At 39.4% G+C, this 17,273-nt stretch overlaps 1 protein-coding gene across 7 annotated transcripts; it reads left to right on the top strand.

The window, feature by feature from the left end:
- The first annotated feature begins 538 nt into the window (after positions 1-538).
- LOC103120410 (BUB3-interacting and GLEBS motif-containing protein ZNF207) lies at positions 539-15,441 on the top strand. 7 transcript variants are annotated; one of them, XM_007530825.3, is made up of 12 exons: positions 539-723; positions 2,149-2,275; positions 5,320-5,458; positions 6,915-7,082; positions 7,202-7,277; positions 7,727-7,774; positions 8,868-8,938; positions 11,425-11,582; positions 12,531-12,623; positions 13,527-13,769; positions 14,298-14,457; positions 14,595-15,441. In XM_007530825.3, exons 1-12 carry the CDS (start codon positions 683-685, stop codon positions 14,753-14,755), a joined length of 1,485 nt encoding a protein of 494 aa, XP_007530887.2. In that variant the 5' UTR covers positions 539-682; the 3' UTR covers positions 14,756-15,441. The 7 variants fall into 7 exon arrangements, with proteins under 7 accessions (XP_007530887.2, XP_016047057.2, XP_007530888.2 ...); XM_016191571.2 differs by having other exon boundaries at positions 540-723; positions 6,912-7,082; XM_007530826.3 differs by lacking the exon at positions 7,727-7,774 and having other exon boundaries at positions 540-723.
- The last annotated feature ends 1,832 nt before the right edge of the window (positions 15,442-17,273 follow it).

Raw genomic sequence — 17,273 nt, 5'->3', positions numbered from 1 at the left:
GACCTGCTTCACCGCCTGTGAAGCGACTCCCCTGCAGGTGGGGAGCCGGGGGCTCGAACCGCGATCCTTACGCCGGTCCCTGCGCTTTGCGCCACGTCTCTCCTCCCCTCCCCCCCTCCCCTCCCCTCCCCTCCCCTCCCCTCCCCTCCCCTCCCCTCCCCTCCCCTCCCCTCCCCTCCCCTCCCCTCCCCTCCTCTCTCCTCTTCTTCTCTTCTCTTCTCTTCTCTTCTCTTCTCTTCTCTTCTCTTCTCTTCTCTTCTCTTCTCTTCTCTTCTCTTCTCTTCTCTCTCTCTTCTTTTCTTTTCTTTTCTTTTCTTTTCACATTTGCAGTGCCTCAGAGTCCCTGGGTCAGACTCTTACAAAGTAAACCCGGAAGGACATACTCGGACAGCTAACTGGAGGCCAGCTCGCTTAAACACACAAGATGGCAGCCGGCGTCCCTATTCTCCGCCCACTTAGGGCGGGGGCGGCGGCGGCTTCGTCATGTGACTCTTTCCGCTTTATCTCCGCCCCTGGTCGCGGTGCCTGCCGGGAGGTAGAGCGCCGAACGGGAGCGTCGGCCATTTTGTGCCTGTTTCCTGTGGGACGCGGCGGTGGCAGTTGGTTCGGAAGAGTGAGCGATTTGCCCCCTCGGTCCTGTTGGTTTTTCGTCTCTCATTTCTCTGGTCAGCAGAGCGTAACCATGGGTCGTAAGAAGAAGAAGCAGCTGAAGCCGTGGTGCTGGTATCCTTTGCCGGGTTTGAAGTCGGAGGTCGAGCGGCGGCGCGGGTTGGGGTTGGGACGCCGAGGCCTGGCTGTGGTCTATGGCGGCGTGTGGCGCGTGAGGGCTCCGGCTAGTGGCTTGGTGACGAGGGGAAGCGGGGCGGGGGAGGGGCTCTCGGGAACTAGGGGAGACCCTGCGGTGGGGAAGCTTCGGCTGCTGTTGTGGAGACCCGGGAGCAGGTCGCTGTGGTGCGAGCTCTGAGGCCTTGCCGGAGCCCCGTGTCCCCCGAGGACGCCCTCTTGTTCGGGTGACGAGCCGACAGGCGCTTTCTTCCGGTCTCTTGAGGGAGTTTTGTGGGGGGGGGGGGTTGGGGACGAGCTTCCGGAGTCTGTGGGCCCCTGGAGCTGTTTAATTGTATTATTTTCCGGCGGGGGCGGAGGGAAGACTTGGCGAGTCTCACCGACCGGAGCCTTAATTCTCGGGCGCTCTCTCGAGAAGGGTGGGGTTTCTTTACCTAGTTTTGTAGGAGTTCGAAAACAAACAAAAAAATTTAAAAGTGGCCTTTAATTTTTTTTTTTGTTTACGCTTTTTAGAAGCGTTCGTCAACTACGTAAAAAAATAAGCGTATTTGTCGACCGACCTGTTACAGAACTATATAAAATAGTTGAAAATTTGGGGGATTTTTTTTTTTTTTGTAGTTTGCTTTTTAAGGAAAATCTGCACAGAGATAAAGATCTCCAGTTTTATAAATGTAACTTCCGAGTTTAAATATGTATTTTCTTGGGGCAACCAATTCCGAGTGGATTACTCCCAATTTGGACTGTTCAATTCAAAAATGTCGATTTTAACTCAGTGTGACCTAATAGATTCCAAATACAGATATTTTAGTATTCTAAATAGTGCATCTTTTTACTGTTTCCGTTATTTTTTTTTTTATCGAATAGGTTTCTATTTTGTAGTTATCTTGGCACAAACTAAATTTATGGGTTTTTCTCCCCCTTTACATTTAACTCTTAAGGCCACATTTGTAAGTGTTGAACAAAAGGGAAGCTAATTTCACACAAACTGTTCAATATAGGATTTGGTAAAACTACTTATAGGCAATCACTGAGATGTGCTTGTTTAGGTGTGGTGAGGTTGTGGGGTTCCAGGAGATGGAAAATAGTAAATTTTTTTTTTTTTAAACACTAGAGCCCTGCTCAGCTCTGGCTTTGTGGTGTGCGGGAGGATTGCACTTGCTATCTACCCCTGGAAATATTAAATTCTATGTGTGATTCTTAATGATAGCATAGGTAATGAACATCAAAATGAAGTCTAATAATCTTTTTGGTTTTAGCTGTTTCTGTATTTTACAACGTTGATCCTGCTTTCTTTTCATGTGACTTTTTCTTATAGACCGTGTCCTCTGTGTGTGTTTTGTTTGGTACCTTAACAATATTCATCAGGTATTGTAACAGAGATTTTGATGATGAGAAGATCCTTATACAGCACCAAAAAGCAAAACATTTTAAATGTCACATATGTCATAAGAAATTATACACAGGACCTGGCTTAGCTATTCATTGCATGCAGGTAATGGTTTGTCTTTTGTATTTAAATTTTGAAACATGAATTTTGCTATAACAACTGTAGATGGGGTTTGTGGTTTTTTTTTTTTTTTTTTTTTGGTAATACAAATAATCATATCAACTTGGGAAAAAAGTCTTTAATAGGCAACTTCACTTACGTTTAATTTATGTATTTATTCCCTTTTGTCGCCCTTACTATTTCATTGTAATTATTGTTACTGATGTCATCGTGTTGGATAGGACAGAGAATGGAGAGGGGAGGGGGAGAGGAAAAACAGGCAACTGCAGACCTGCTTCACCGCCTGTGAAGCTACCCCCTGCAGGTGCCGGTCCTTGGCGCTTTGTGCCACTTGCGCCTAACTGCTGTGCCCAACTCCCTTCACTTAACATTTAAAGAGTTTTTGTTTATCTTTGAATTTATTAGCTATATATTTGATTCTAGGCTAGAGTGATAATTAGATTGGCCTCTCTAAGTATCTCCTTGGCACTTGAGCAAGAGAACAAGGATCTGTTATTTAAATTTTGTGGGCAGTCTGATCAGTTCTATCTAATCCTGTTAAGACTAATGTGTAGTCATCTGTCTTGACTCACTGCTGTATATAGCCTGAGGTCAGGCTATTTCACCATACTCTGTGGACCATTTCTGAAGTGGTAACGTTTGATTAATGTATTTTCTTTTTTGGAGATTTTATTTACTGATGAGAAAGAACCAGACATCATTGGTACATGTGCTGCCAGGGATTGAACTTGGGACCTCATGCTTGAGAGTCCTATGCTTTATCCACTGCCCCACCTCCTGGACCACCTGTTGTTGTTTTTCACTTGTCTGTATTTTAGTTTGCAATGTTTAAAATGTTTTATTTTTATTTATCTTCCCTTTTGTTGCCCTTGTTTTCTTGTAGCTATTACTGTTTTGATATTGTTATTGATGTTGTCGTTGTTGGATAGGACAGAGAGAAATGAAGCTAGGAGGGGGAGAGAAAGACAGACACCTGCAGACCTGCTTCACCACTTGTGAAGCGACTCCCCTGCCGGGGCCTCGAACCAGGATCCTTACTCCGCAGGATCCTTACTCCGGTCCCTGTGCTTTGCACCACGTGCACTTAAACCGCTGCACTACTGCCTGATCCCCTTAAAATGTTTTTAATGAGAGCTTCTCAGCTCTGGCTTATAGTAATGCTAAGGATTGGACCTTAGGCCTCGACTTCGGGTATGTTAAGATTGTGCTTGCTCACGGAGCTGTTTTTCCCCAGCTATATATATATATATATATATATATATATATATGTTTAAATATTTTATTTATTTATGAGAAATGATAGAGCCAGACATCACTCTGGTACGTGTGCTGTTGGGGATTGAACTCAGGACCTCATGCTTGAGAGGCCAATACCTTATCCACTGCACCACTTCCCGGACCACCCAAATTATATTTTTTAAGCTCTGTTACATTATATAGTACCTTTAGGTTTTACTCAGCATTTTTTATCCAGTGTTAGAGCTGCTTGATTTTTGCTTAATTGCACCCTAAGGAAATGTAAGATGTGAAAATTCCTGTCTGTTGGAAACTACATGCTATCTCCAGGCCAGAGTTAATTTTATTTATTTTTTTTTAGTTAACTTGTTTGCATTTTTTGAAAAAGCTTTAGGAAACATTGGGTGATTAAGCCATGTGTTGATCTAGACAGAGAACTCACTGAGTCAGTGATTTTTTTAACCTATATGTGTTATTTATTTATTTTTTAATTTTTATTATCTTTATTTATTGGATAGAGAAAGCCAGAAATCAAGAGGGAAGGGGCTATAGAGAGGGAGAGAGACAGACACCTGCAGCCGTGCTTCACCACTTGAAAGCTTTCCCTCTGCAAGTGGGGACTGGTGGCTTGAACCCTGGACCTTGCGCACTGTAATGTGTGTGCTTAACCAGGTGCGCCACCACCCAGCCCCCTATACGTGTTATTTCTTATAAGAGTACTACTCGGCTCTGGTTTATAGTAGTGAACCTGGAACCTAGGAGCCTCAATCATGAAAGTCTAGATAGAAGGTGAGTGGTAGAGAGGTAGAGACACGGCACTCCAGTTGTTTCCACATTCGCGACATTCCTGTGCCTGGGGTTTCCATGTTGTAGCCAGGGGCTCAAACTCAGGTATTTGTAATTGGTAAATAAAGGGTGTGGTCTACCAGCTTGTAACTGGTAAATAAAGGGTGTGGTCCACCCTTTCGAGCTTTCTCCTGGCCCAAGTGCTATACTTGTGAGACTTCTTTCCTGCATGTGGGAGACCAAGCAACTGAACTCAGTTGTGGTAATATGTACTGTGCCGCATGCACTGTAATTAATGGACCTTACTTACTAGCTTCTTCTTCCCTTCTTAGCTCCCCCCCCAATTACTCTTCAAAAGACAAGCCTAAGTTGGGAGAGCAAGTCTCTTACAGACACCTAAACAATGGTCATGGGGAGATAAGGGAGTGTACTTTTTTTTTTTTTTTTTTTTTTTTTTTTGCATAAAAGATACTGTATTTCAATATGCAACATTTATACAAACAGAAATCAAACACCACAGGAAACTAATGGCAGGAGCATAACATTCTTTTTGTATTGCATTAGGAATGATTAAACTTCTTAATCATAAATGAACTGTTGGGAGTGTACATTTTTTGTGAACAATTATTGCTGTTAACCATTAACACCCCTCACCCATAAAGTGTACATTTTTTTTTTTTATTTTTTTTTTATTGTTGCAGTTATTATTGTTGTTGTCGTTGTTGGATAGGACAGAGAGAAATGGAGACAGGAGGGGAAGACAGAGAGGAGGAGAGAAAGATAGACACCTGCAGACCTGCTTCACCGCCTGTGAAGCGACTCCCCTGCAGGTGGGGAGCCGGGGGCTCGAACCGGGATCCTTATGCCGGTCCTTGCGCTTTGCGCCACCTGCGCTTAACCCGCTGCGCTACAGCCTGACTCCCCAAGTGTACATGTTTTTTAAAAAGCCTTAGGAAGAAGATTTTTTAGCCTAATGGAAGAGGTTTCTTGTTTTGTTTCAATGTTAGGTGCATAAAGAGACAATAGATGCTGTACCAAATGCAATACCTGGGAGAACAGACATAGAGTTGGAAATATATGGTATGGAAGGTATTCCAGAAAAAGACATGGATGAAAGAAGACGACTTCTTGAACAGAAAACACAAGGTAAATATTAAGCTTTTTAAATTTTATTACTTATTTTTTTATATTTATTTTCCCTTTTGTTGCCTTTGTTTTTTATTGTTGTAGTTATTGATGTTGTCATTGTTGGATAGGACAGAAAGGAGGGGAAGATGGGGAGAGAAAGACACTTGCAGACCTGCTTCACCGCCTGTGAAGCGACTCCCCTGCAGGTGGGGAGCCGGGGGCTTGAACTGGGATCCTTACACCGGGTCCTTGCACTTCACACCATGTGTGCTTAACCTTTTGCACTACAGTCGGACTCCCAATTGTATTATTAAGTAGTGGTTTATGAGATTATAAGATTACAAGGGCTTTTTTAAAAGTATTTATCTGGGCGGGGGAGACATAATTGTTATGCAAACAGACTCATGCTTGAGGCTCCTAAGTCCCAGGTTCAACAGCCCCCACCACCACCACCATAAGCCTGAGTTGAGCAGTGCTCTGGTGTTTCTCTCCCCCCCATCTCTGCATCAAAAAATTAATTAAAAAAATTAAAAGTATCCCCCCCCCCGGCTCCCCACCTGCAGGGGAGTCGCCTCACAAGCATTGAAGTAGATGTGCAGGTGTCTTTCTCTCTCCCTTCCCCTCCGCTCTCCATTTCTCTGTGTCCTATCCAACAACAATGACATCGTAACAAAAATAAATTTTAAAAAATATTTATTCCCTTTTGTTGCCCTTGTTTTTTTATTGTTGTAGTTGTTATTGATGTCATGTTGGATAGGACAGAGAGGAGGGGAAGACAGGGAGAGAAAGATAAGACACCTGCACTCCTGCTTCACCACTTGTGAAGTGAATCCCCTGCAGGTGGGGAGCTGGGGGATCGAATTGGGATCCTTGTGCCGGTCCTTACGCCTTACACCACTTGCTTAACCCACTGCGCTACCACCTGACTCCCTTAGGGTCCTTGTTTTATTAGAATTCTTTGTGTGTGTGTGTGTGTGTGTGTGTGTGTGTGTGTGTGTGTGTGTGTGTGTGATACATGATTTGCAATAAATACAGTTGTTGGTACTTCTGTAAAATTTTTGTTTTCTTTAAAAACTCATCCCCTGAAAAGGTCCTCCTCCATCATGCATTAAGACCTGCAAGTGTTTGTCCCCCCCCCTTTTTTTTCTTTTTATATATTTATGAACTAGAGAGGGAGGGGAGAGAGCCAGAGCATTACTCTGACACATGCCATGCTAGGATTCCAACTCAAGACTTAATACTGAGCGTTCATTGCTTTATCCACTTTATTCATTGCCATCTCCCAGACCATTGTCTGTTCTTTCTTTGTAAGATTTATTTATTACATATGAGAGTTATGAATAAGACAGAAAGGAATCAGAGTGCACTGGGGATTGAACCAAGGACCTCAGGTAGACAAGCCAGTCTAATTTTTAAACTTTTAATTTCTTAGTCTATGAGGAAAATTAATTAAAACTTTTTTTTTTTTTAGCAGAGAGTCAAAAAAAGAAGCAACAAGATGATTCTGATGAGTATGATGATGATGACTCTGCAGCTTCAACTTCATTTCAACCACAGCCTGTTCAACCTCAGCAAGGGTATATCCCTCCAATGGCACAACCAGGACTACCCCCAGTTCCAGGGGCACCAGGAATGCCTCCAGGTTGTTAATATATGGGATTTTTTTACATTGTGCTATCTCCCTAACCCAGAAATAATAGATTCTTAACTGTAGTACTTTAATATTCACTTATGCGTTTCTCTTGTTGAAATTTTTTGTAGGTATACCTCCATTAATGCCAGGTGTTCCTCCTTTGATGCCAGGAATGCCACCAGTTATGCCAGGAATGCCACCTGGGTAAGAACTTTTATTGGCTTGTGAGTTTATGCTTAGTAATGGTCTTTAAAATTAAATGCTGTTTTACCTTTTTCTTTCTAATATAATGGGCTGTATAAATCATAATAATAATTGTAAATTTTGAGGAATATAAATTTGCCTCTGAAGCAAATAGATTTTTGGGCCTTAGGGTGTATATAGGCAGTCACTTGCTTTAGTTACATCTGATGTAATTGAAATGATTATAAATTTGAATTTCTAATATTCACAACTCTTCAAAACACTATAGTTGTGACAAGAAGCAAACTCTGTAAATGATTTATGAGATCATCAAGAACTAAAATGAGTATGAGGTGCTCATGCCCATCACTTTTACTTAAATATTGTTGGATGTCAGAGGTATACAATACACTTTCCCACTGTATTTTGAAATCACAGTTAGATTTTGATTTTGTCATACATTTTCACAGATTGCATCATCAGAGAAAATACACCCAGTCATTTTGCGGTGAAAACATGTAAGCATCTCATTCATAATGTAATTCAGGAGGTATAATCATAATGTCATTTTTTTGTGTGTGTTTAATGGTTATCTATTCAGTTGAGTCTAGTCTTCCCAACTAAAACTTAGAAGATTTACAAGTTGATTGACAGGTCTTTTAGTAGAGAGAAATAAAACAACTGTGAGGGAATATAGTAGTAAATCCAAGTATAGACATATTTTCTGGGCAGGGTTAGATAGCATAATGGTTGCAAACAGACTCCCATGCCTGAGGCTTTAAAGTCCCAGGTTCAATGTTCAATCCCCTATACCACCATAAACTAGAGCTGACCAGTGAGTGCTCTGGGGGAAAAAAAAAATCTAATAAAAGTCTTAAATAGCATAATAGAGACTCACATGCCTGAGGCTCCAAAGTACAGGTTCAATCTCCCACACCACTATAAGCTGGAGCTTAGCAGTGTTCTGATTAAAAAAAAAAAGTAAATGTTCTAAATCAAGTATTACTGAATTGGAGACTGGTACTTGAAGGTGAGCTCTTTGGGGGGGGGAGGTAATTAATGGGCTTATGTTTTAAGTCCTGGTTAATGTTAGGTAACAATTTAAAAATTAGGCAGTCTGAGTTTATTTTTTTAGTTTAAATTTCTTGAGTTTTGGTGATAGTGGATATCCGTGCCCTTCCGAACAATTTCTTCTAAAGTGTACATTATTTTCCTTTTTAAATCTTAAAACTCTAAAAATTTAATTTCTGTGTGCATATTTTCCAATTAAGACGGTAGTTTTGCATTCCAGTGATTCCACACAAAACTTTAAATGAATCCTCATGCATAGTTTATGAAGAGCAAATAAATCTTCTCTTTAAAATGTTTTGCCAACAAAGATTCTCTACCCCTCACTTTTTTTTCCCTGCTAAATGCAAAAATTTCTGATTTTTTAAGAGGGGATATTTTGATAGGAATGTCATATGTTATGTGTTCTAGCACTTTTTTCAATTTTGACATCAGTGGTCAAATTCAGGTCTTTTACTGATTGTTTCAGACTTTAGCCAGAATGTTTACTAGTGGTTTATACTGTTAATTAACTTAATTTTCTTGGAATTTGCTTTCTGATAGAATGATGCCAATGGGTGGAATGATGCCACCTGGACCGGGAATACCACCTTTGATGCCTGGTATGCCACCAGGTATGAAATGTTGGATACTTTTTTTAAAAAGTGATTGTCTTGCTTTACTCTGAAGTATTTGTCTTATTCTTAAATATGGTGCTGGAAGTCAAACCAAGGGTCACACAAAAGCACTTTGTTATTCATCTCCCCAGTCCAAATGTAATTTTCGAGAGTGCAAAAGTACTGCATCATCTTTAGGAATTCTTGCTCGTGACAGTAATGCAAGTAATGGCTCAAGCATACTAACTGCTGTTGAGATTGTTGTGTCAGGCCTCAGACTCAAATAATCAAAGCATGTGCACCACCATTGAGCGATCAGTATATCCCTAGCTGCATTTAATTACTTAGATAAGTTTGTAGGCATTGTAGATTAATATCCATTTTCTAAATTATTTATGATTGGATAGGGACAAAGATATTAAGAGGGGAGTGGGAGAGAGAGACACCTGCAGCACTGCTTCATCACTTGTGAAGCTTTTCCCTTGCAGGTGGAGATCAGGGGCTTGAATCTGGGTCCTTGTGCACTTGATGTGTGCACTTAACTAGGCATGCTACTTAACTAGGTTTGCCACTTCCTAGCCCCAGTTTAATTTCTATTTTTTAAAAATCTTTATTGGATAGAAACACTGGCAACCCTGCTTCACCACTTGGCAAAGCTTTCCCCCTGCCAGGTGGCACCAGGGCTCAAACTCGTGTTCTTGCACATTGTCATATGTGCACTCAGTCAGGTGTGTCACCATCTGGGCCTCTAATTCCTTTTTTTTTTTTTTTTTTTTTGAATATTTACTTTTTTTTTAATTTTTAAAAATCTGTCCTTTCCAACAACAATAACAACGAGGATGAACAACAAGGGTAACAAAAGGAAAAAAAATGGAATAGTCAGGCGGTAGCGCAGCGGGTTAAGCACAGGTGGCACAAAGTGCAAGGACCGACCAGCATAAGGATTCCGGTTGGAGCTCCCCCGCTCCCCACTTGCAGGGGAGTTGCTTCACAAGCAGTCTCTTCTCTTGTCTTCCTCTCCTCTCGCCATTTCTTTCTGTCCTTTCCAACAACAACAAAAAAAAAAGGGGGCAACAAAAGGGAATAAATAAATACTTAAAAATAATAAAAGAAATAAAAGATTTATTCGTTCACAATCCAGAGTATTATTCTGGCGCATGTGATCCTGGGGACGCTGAACTCAGGGTGTCATGCTTGTGTGTCCAACACTAAATGTGCTGTACCATATCATCTAGGTTGCTTTTCTCTTTTTTTTCCTTTTGTCTCCTGGGTTATTACTGGGCCTTGGTGCCTGCACTACAGATCCACTGCTCCTGGGGGCTTTTTTTTTTTTTTTTTTAATTCCTTTTGTTGCCCTTGTTGTTATCATCATGATTGTTGTTATTGAACCAGGGACCTCAGGTAGACAAGCCAGTCTTAATTCCTGCTTTTTTTTTTTTTTTTTTTAATCAGAGCACTGCTAAGCTCTGGCTTATGGTGGTGCGGGTGGGAGGGGGTGTTTGAACCTGGAACTTCAGAGCCTCAGGAATGACAGTTTGTTTGCAAAACCATTATGCTATCTACCCTCTCCCAAGCCAGTCTAATTTCTAAACTTTCATTCCTATCTTTCTCATTAACAAATAAAATATTCAAAAAAAGGAAAAACAGTTTTTTTTTTAAAAAAAAAACTTTTTTAGGGAGTCAGGTGGTAGCTGGTTAAGTGCACATGATGCAAAGTGCAAGGACCAGTGTAAGGATCCCAACGGTCCACCTGCAGGCAGTGAAGCAGGTCTGCAGGTGTCTCTCTCCCCTCTTTCTGTTCTAACAATGACTTCAATAACAACTATGTTAACTACAATAAAAAAACGAGCAACAGAAGGGAAAATAAATTAATAAAATTTTAAAAATAAGTACATAAAGTAGGAAAGGAATAAACAAGAGTTTAAGTCTGTGCATTGGAGCTTACATAGAGACTATTGTAATAAGTAATTAGAGAAACCCAATAAATTAAACAGTGTAGCTGTTACTTCACAAAAAGGAAAACAAATCAGTGGTCTTGTGATCAAGAACCCATGCAGATTTTTTTGCTTTACTAACCTAAGTTTAGCTCACATGTATCCCAGATAGTACTTAGATGACTCAAGTAAAGAAGGTTAACGATGTGCTTTCATTTTGCTTTATAGTAGAAAGTAGACCAGCTTTCCCAGTAGATCTCTTACATTGTCTAAAAGTAGGTCTAATAAGCCCATATGGTACTAGAGAGCCTGAGGAGTCTGGAATCTCCTTGAGTTTTTAGATTTTCTTTACCATTACCAGTGCTCTGCTCAGCCCTTGCTGGGGATTGGATCTGGGACTTTGTAACCTCATGCATTAATCTTTTTGTATAAACATTTTGCTATCTCCCCATCTACTATCAGGTATGAAAGTCTGTTGTGCTAGTTTCTAATCCTAATATGATATATTTAATGCTGAAGTTTTGGACAAGATTTTCCTCTGAATTTCAGCAAGTGCCTCCACTTCTACAGGTATGCCGCCTCCTGTTCCGCGTCCAGGAATTCCTCCAATGACTCAAGCACAGGCTGTTCCAGCACCAGGTATTCTTAATAGACCACCTGCACCAACTGCAGCAGTTCCTGCTCCACAGCCTGCAGTTACGAAGCCTCTTTTCCCCAGTGCTGGACAGGTAAGGTGAACTTCCTGAAAAGGAACACTACATTTATGTATGAAGGTAGCATGCAGATATTTATAGAGATCTTAGACATTTTCATAGGTCAACTTTGACTATAATTTCTAAATATACTAAGAAGCAATTTTTCTATGTTCGCATATATTGACTAACATATTAGAATCACAGGTAGTTTTGGAGTGAAAGCTTAATTTGGGGGACCTTAAGTGTGTAGTAGAGTTTCTTCGTTACATGGAGCTACAGTAAAAGATGAAAATGATAACGACCTTAGTGAAATTGTTTATTAGGCTGATTCTTTAGACTCCGAAGCATCATTATAGTTCAAAGGACATTTGATTAGAATTTTAATTTAGTGTCAAGTTTCCTACTAGTCTTATTTTTCCAGAACTCAGATGTTGTATTATGCATATTATATCTATATGGTGCTTGTTAGCCTTCTCCTCCCCCCCAATTTCATTTTTTTGCAGTTTATATTAGGATATAATCCTTTTTGTGTCATCACCCCTGTCCTCTAGTTTCTTTTTTATTTGTAGTTGCTAAGTTAGAAACAAGTTAAGCACATTAACTTATGTTTTTTGAGGTGATTTGGGTATTTTATTTGCTGAGATGTAAAAGTTTTAAAGATACCAATAAGAGGAATTGAAGTTGCCAATAGTAAGAATGCCTCCTTATTAATTGTGAAATGTCAGTGTAAAGTAAATTTATTTTAGGAAATAAACTGGTTGGCTGGGTTTATTGGTATAGAAGTAAAAAAAATTTTTTTTGAGGTTCAATATTGTCACTTGTAAATGCATTAGATGCTTGCCTCTAAATCCAAATTGATTGCATTATAATGTGTATTTACAGAAATGCAATCTATACTAAAGAAAAAAAAGTCTACCACGTGGCTTATTTTCACCCATTTGTTTGGAGACTTTTCATTGTTTCCTTTCTTTTATGCTACAGATGGGGACACCTGTAACAAGCTCAAGTACAGCTTCATCCAATTCAGAAAGTCTGTCTGCATCTTCTAAAGCTCTGTTTCCTAGCACAGCACAAGTACGCAGGAAGTTGCAGTTTAAAATTGTTAAAAATGGCTTTATAACTTAACCCTTTGGACCCTACTAAATCTTTTTCCAAAAAATATATTAATTTTAAAAAAGTATAATGTTATGTAAGTAATGGTATCTAAACATTCAAATTCATTAATAGAAAAATAATACCCCAAACTCCTATGGCTCTAAAGGGTTAAAAAAGCATGTAAGCAGTAAATGCATTATAGTGGCCAATGGTTAGTCTGTTACATGTTTAAGCTGTTTTGACTTATGCTGTTTAATCTTATGCATCACTTATAATGTGAGGGAATTTAAAGTTGGCCTAGTCGACATGATATAGATATTATGAAAAGTAACGCTTATTACTGATAACTTTACTTACTAGATCCCTCTGTCCATGAAAGTCACCCAGCCATTGTTACTTCAGGAGGGTATTCTATAACTACATAAAGATTACTTCTGAATGAGATGTCTTTAATGTCTTGCCATTACTACTATTTATTTGGAATATATGCAGATTTTTAATTAATTTCTAACTGCTTGGTAAATTAGTGTAAATAACTAATTTAGAATATTGAAAATAGAATGTAAACTATTTTGTTATACTGTTATTAATCTAGAATAAATACAAAGCATTATGAATTTTTGCTGTGAAGGTAGATGGCATGTGAGACACTAGTGTCTTTTCCCCCCAGTGCTATAGTTTAGACGTGCTTTTTTTTTTTTTTTTTTTTTTTTGATCCAGCATCTTTGGTTGACATTTTTGTATATTTTAAATTTTGTGGAGCATTTATCTTGTTAAATTTAAACTTTCATCCTTTGTTAAATGTGAATGTCTTGGGTTAAATTGGTAATAGATGTGAGAGTTCAAGTATTGAAATTTTGCTTATGAAACTTTTATTTACAGGCTCAGGCAGCTGTGCAAGGACCTGTTGGTACAGATTTCAAACCCTTAAACAGTACACCTGCAACAACTACAGAGCCCCCCAAGCCTACATTCCCTGCTTACACACAGTCTACAGCTTCAACCACTAGTACAACAAATAGTACTGCAGCTAAACCAGCAGCTTCAATTACAAGTAAGCCTGCAACACTTACAACAACAAGTGCAACTAGTAAGTTGATCCATCCAGATGAGGATATATCACTGGTAAGTTATTTACAGTTGTTTAAAATGGTAGCTTGAGTACTGTTGTAGAAGCTAAATTGAAAATTGTTAATTAGCATACTGGTCTAATGATTTCATTTACTGCTAAGTGGTTTTTACATATTCAAACTGTTAAAAGCCACAAAAACAATTATGTGCATTTTAAAGCTTTCATAAATTAATGTTGGTTCGAATTTACAACCCTCAATGGTACCGTACCTTCACTAGTCAATTTCGTTCTGAAATACTGTAAATCTGTGATTCTTGGGAATTTGTCAACTATGCTCTAAAAAACAAAAATAGGTCAGATTGATAGGGTATTGAGATTTTTAGTAATTTAACTGGGATTGTGGATGGTGGCAATAAGTTGGTAGGTCTGGGTTAAATTAAAATACATTACTCTGACCCTGGTTTTGATTCTTGGCACCCCAAAATAAATAAAATATTGGTTTCATTAATTTAGATGATAACTTTATGATTGATTAATGTGTCCATTCATGTCTTTAGTGTTAAAATTATTTTTATTTCCAGGAAGAGAGAAGGGCACAGCTACCGAAATATCAGCGTAATCTTCCTCGACCAGGGCAGACTCCCATTGGTAATCCACCAGTGGGACCAATTGGAGGTATGATGCCACCACAGCCAGGCATCCCACAGCAACAAGGAATGAGGCCCCCAATGCCACCTCATGGTATTGCTCTTTTTTTTTAATTGTACTTGTATTCTGATAAAATTTATATGCAAAACGTATTTTGTATTTGAGAGTACAAATCATAGACCAACTCATTTTTCTTGTGTTTGTGTGTGTGTCTTAAATGTGTTTTTTAGGTCAGTATGGTGGTCATCATCAAGGCATGCCGGGATACCTTCCTGGTGCCATGCCGCCGTATGGGCAGGGACCGCCAATGGTGCCCCCTTACCAAGGTGGGCCTCCTCGACCTCCAATGGGAATGAGACCTCCTGTAATGTCGCAAGGTGGCCGTTACTGATCTTACTTCATCCAGTATAATAGGTTTGGAGATTAAACCTTTTCTCAACTTGTGCTGTTTATATAGCCAAGCTTCCGTCAATAAGGCTTCATTGTGACTTTAACAAACATTATCTTCCCACACACCAGGAACTATTGGACATTTATTTTACATGGGAAAATTATTTGGAATAATAAAGCAGGAACTTTTCCTGAAGTTGCAATTTATACTGTATGGCTTCTTTTTTCATGTTTCATCTAGGTTTTTAGACGTGAAGTATAGTAAATTTGGTTCGTTATATTGTGAAGGCGCTGGAATTACATGAACATACCACCTTAATAAAGGCAAGTTCTGTAAGCTTACATTGCTATTTGTAAAGTTATGCCTTCACAGCATTTCAGATGCTGTTGGACTTCATGTCCCCAACTTAGCTTGGTGAGGGCTGTAACTGTTTCCAAGTACCTGTACATTGGAAGTCTGAAAGTGTAACAATATTTAATGTATTTAGAGTTCCTCATGTTGCAGGGTTTAAGGAATCTGATGCACTAAGGTCATGTGACTTTTCTGTACTGTTAAAATTCATTGTAATAAAATGAAAGAAAAAGTTATGCCTTTTTATTCATAACCCAGCTGTGGACCACTACCTGAAGGTTTGTACTAATGCTTGCCACAGTAGATGTCCACATAATAAAATCATAGTTAACCAATGCAGTTTTGACATATCATTGAATTCTGTCTTTGAATTAGAGGCTGTTTCTTAGCTGCATGTTTTAAACTAAGCAATATGTAGAGGATTGTATGTTAGTGCTTCAGTTGACAAAAATACATCAGCCATTATGCATATGAGTCTTTAATGTGTCACTTTTCCGTTTCTATGGTGTCAGTATGTTAGTTGTCATAGATATTTCAAAATGTAAACCTTAGTATTCCCTCCTTCCTGCTGATGTCTTAGAGCCTAGTGCCAGACCCATTTACTGTCTTCTGATTAGTTTTGAGACTGCAGTACTTCGTGGACCTCAGAAGCTTTTCAGGTGCAAAATTCTAGAAGCTTAGGTGCATGCAGTAATGGCTTTTTGTGCTATTGATGCCTTGACAGATGTCCTGAGTACAATGTCAATCTAAGTAGTCTTTGTTAGAATGCTTAACAGATGGATTTACATTTAAAAAATTTTTTAAACCAGAGCACTGCTCAGCTCTGGCTTATGGCAGTGGGGATTGAATCTGGTACTTAAGAGCCTCCCTCAGGCATGAAAGTCTCTTTGCATAACCATTATGCTATACCACACCCGGATTCACAATTTTTTAATTTTATGTTCTTGGAAGATGACTTTTTTTTTTAAGATGTCTGCCTGCTACTAGGCCAAATTGGCATTACTGTTAACATTTTTCACTCCTGAAAATTTGAATGTTTACTCTGTTCCTTGTATAGGGGTGTGACTATCATTCAGTGTCTTATGTTTCAATTCTTACTATAATACCACTTACTGACTTTTTATTGGCATATATTTTATCTTTTGTGGGGTAGTTTTATAGTTAAATCACAAATGACCTACACAAAAAAATAGTTAATATTTTAAAATATTTAAAAGTACCTGCATAAGGATCCTGGTTCGAGCCCCCGCCTCCCCATCTGCAGGGGAGTGTCTTCACAAATGGTGAAGCGGGTCTGTCTATCTTTCTCTCCCTCTATCTTCCCCTCCACTCTCAATGTCTTTTTGTCCTATACAAAAAAAAAAAAAGAGAAAGAAAATGGTCGTAGTAGCAGTGGATTTGTAGTGCAGGTGATAACCCTGGAGGCGAAAGAAAGAAAAGGATTTACTACATATGAACAGTTTCATATGAAGCAGAGAGAGAGGCTAGTGAGAGCACCACTCTTGTTCATACAGCAGCAGGGATCAAACCTGAAAGGAGCCTTAGGTATGGAAGTTGAATGATTTCTCTGTTATGAATTCACATTATGTTTTAATTGATATAAAGTTGACTCTTAGGAACAGGATGACATTTATAAATATAAAGGTATAAATATAGTACATGAAATGTAAAGTTTTTATTTAAGTGACTTTAATCTTATAGGAAACTATTTGGGGAAATGCTTTTCATAAAATATCTGTATTTAAGTGATATATATAAGATTATTTCCGATCCTGATTCAAGACCCCAGCTCTGCACCTGCAGGGGGTGAGGGGGGTTGCTTCACAACCAGTGATGCAGGTCTGCAAGTGTCTTATCTTTCTCTCCCCCTCTCTGTTTTCCCCTCCTCTCTTGGTTTCTGTCAGTCCTATCCAACAACAGCAATAATAACAATATTAATAACAAGGGCAACAAAATGGAAAAAATGGCCTTTGGGGGAGTCAGGCAGTAGCACAGCAAGTTAAGCTCATGTAGTGAGAAGCACAAGGACTGGCCTAAGGATCCCGGTTTGAGTCCCCGGCTCCCCACCTGCAGGGGAGTCAATTCACAGGCCCTGAAGCAGGTCTGCAGGTGTCTTGTCTTTCCTCCTGTCCCCTCTCTGTCTTCCTCTCTATCCATTTCTCTGTGT

This window comes from Erinaceus europaeus, chromosome 12 (genome assembly GCF_950295315.1).
Source record: "Erinaceus europaeus chromosome 12, mEriEur2.1, whole genome shotgun sequence".
Taxonomy (NCBI): Eukaryota; Metazoa; Chordata; class Mammalia; order Eulipotyphla; family Erinaceidae; genus Erinaceus; species Erinaceus europaeus.
The sequence above is the reverse complement of the archived record's forward strand: the minus strand, read 5'-3'. Positions and strand labels throughout refer to the sequence as shown.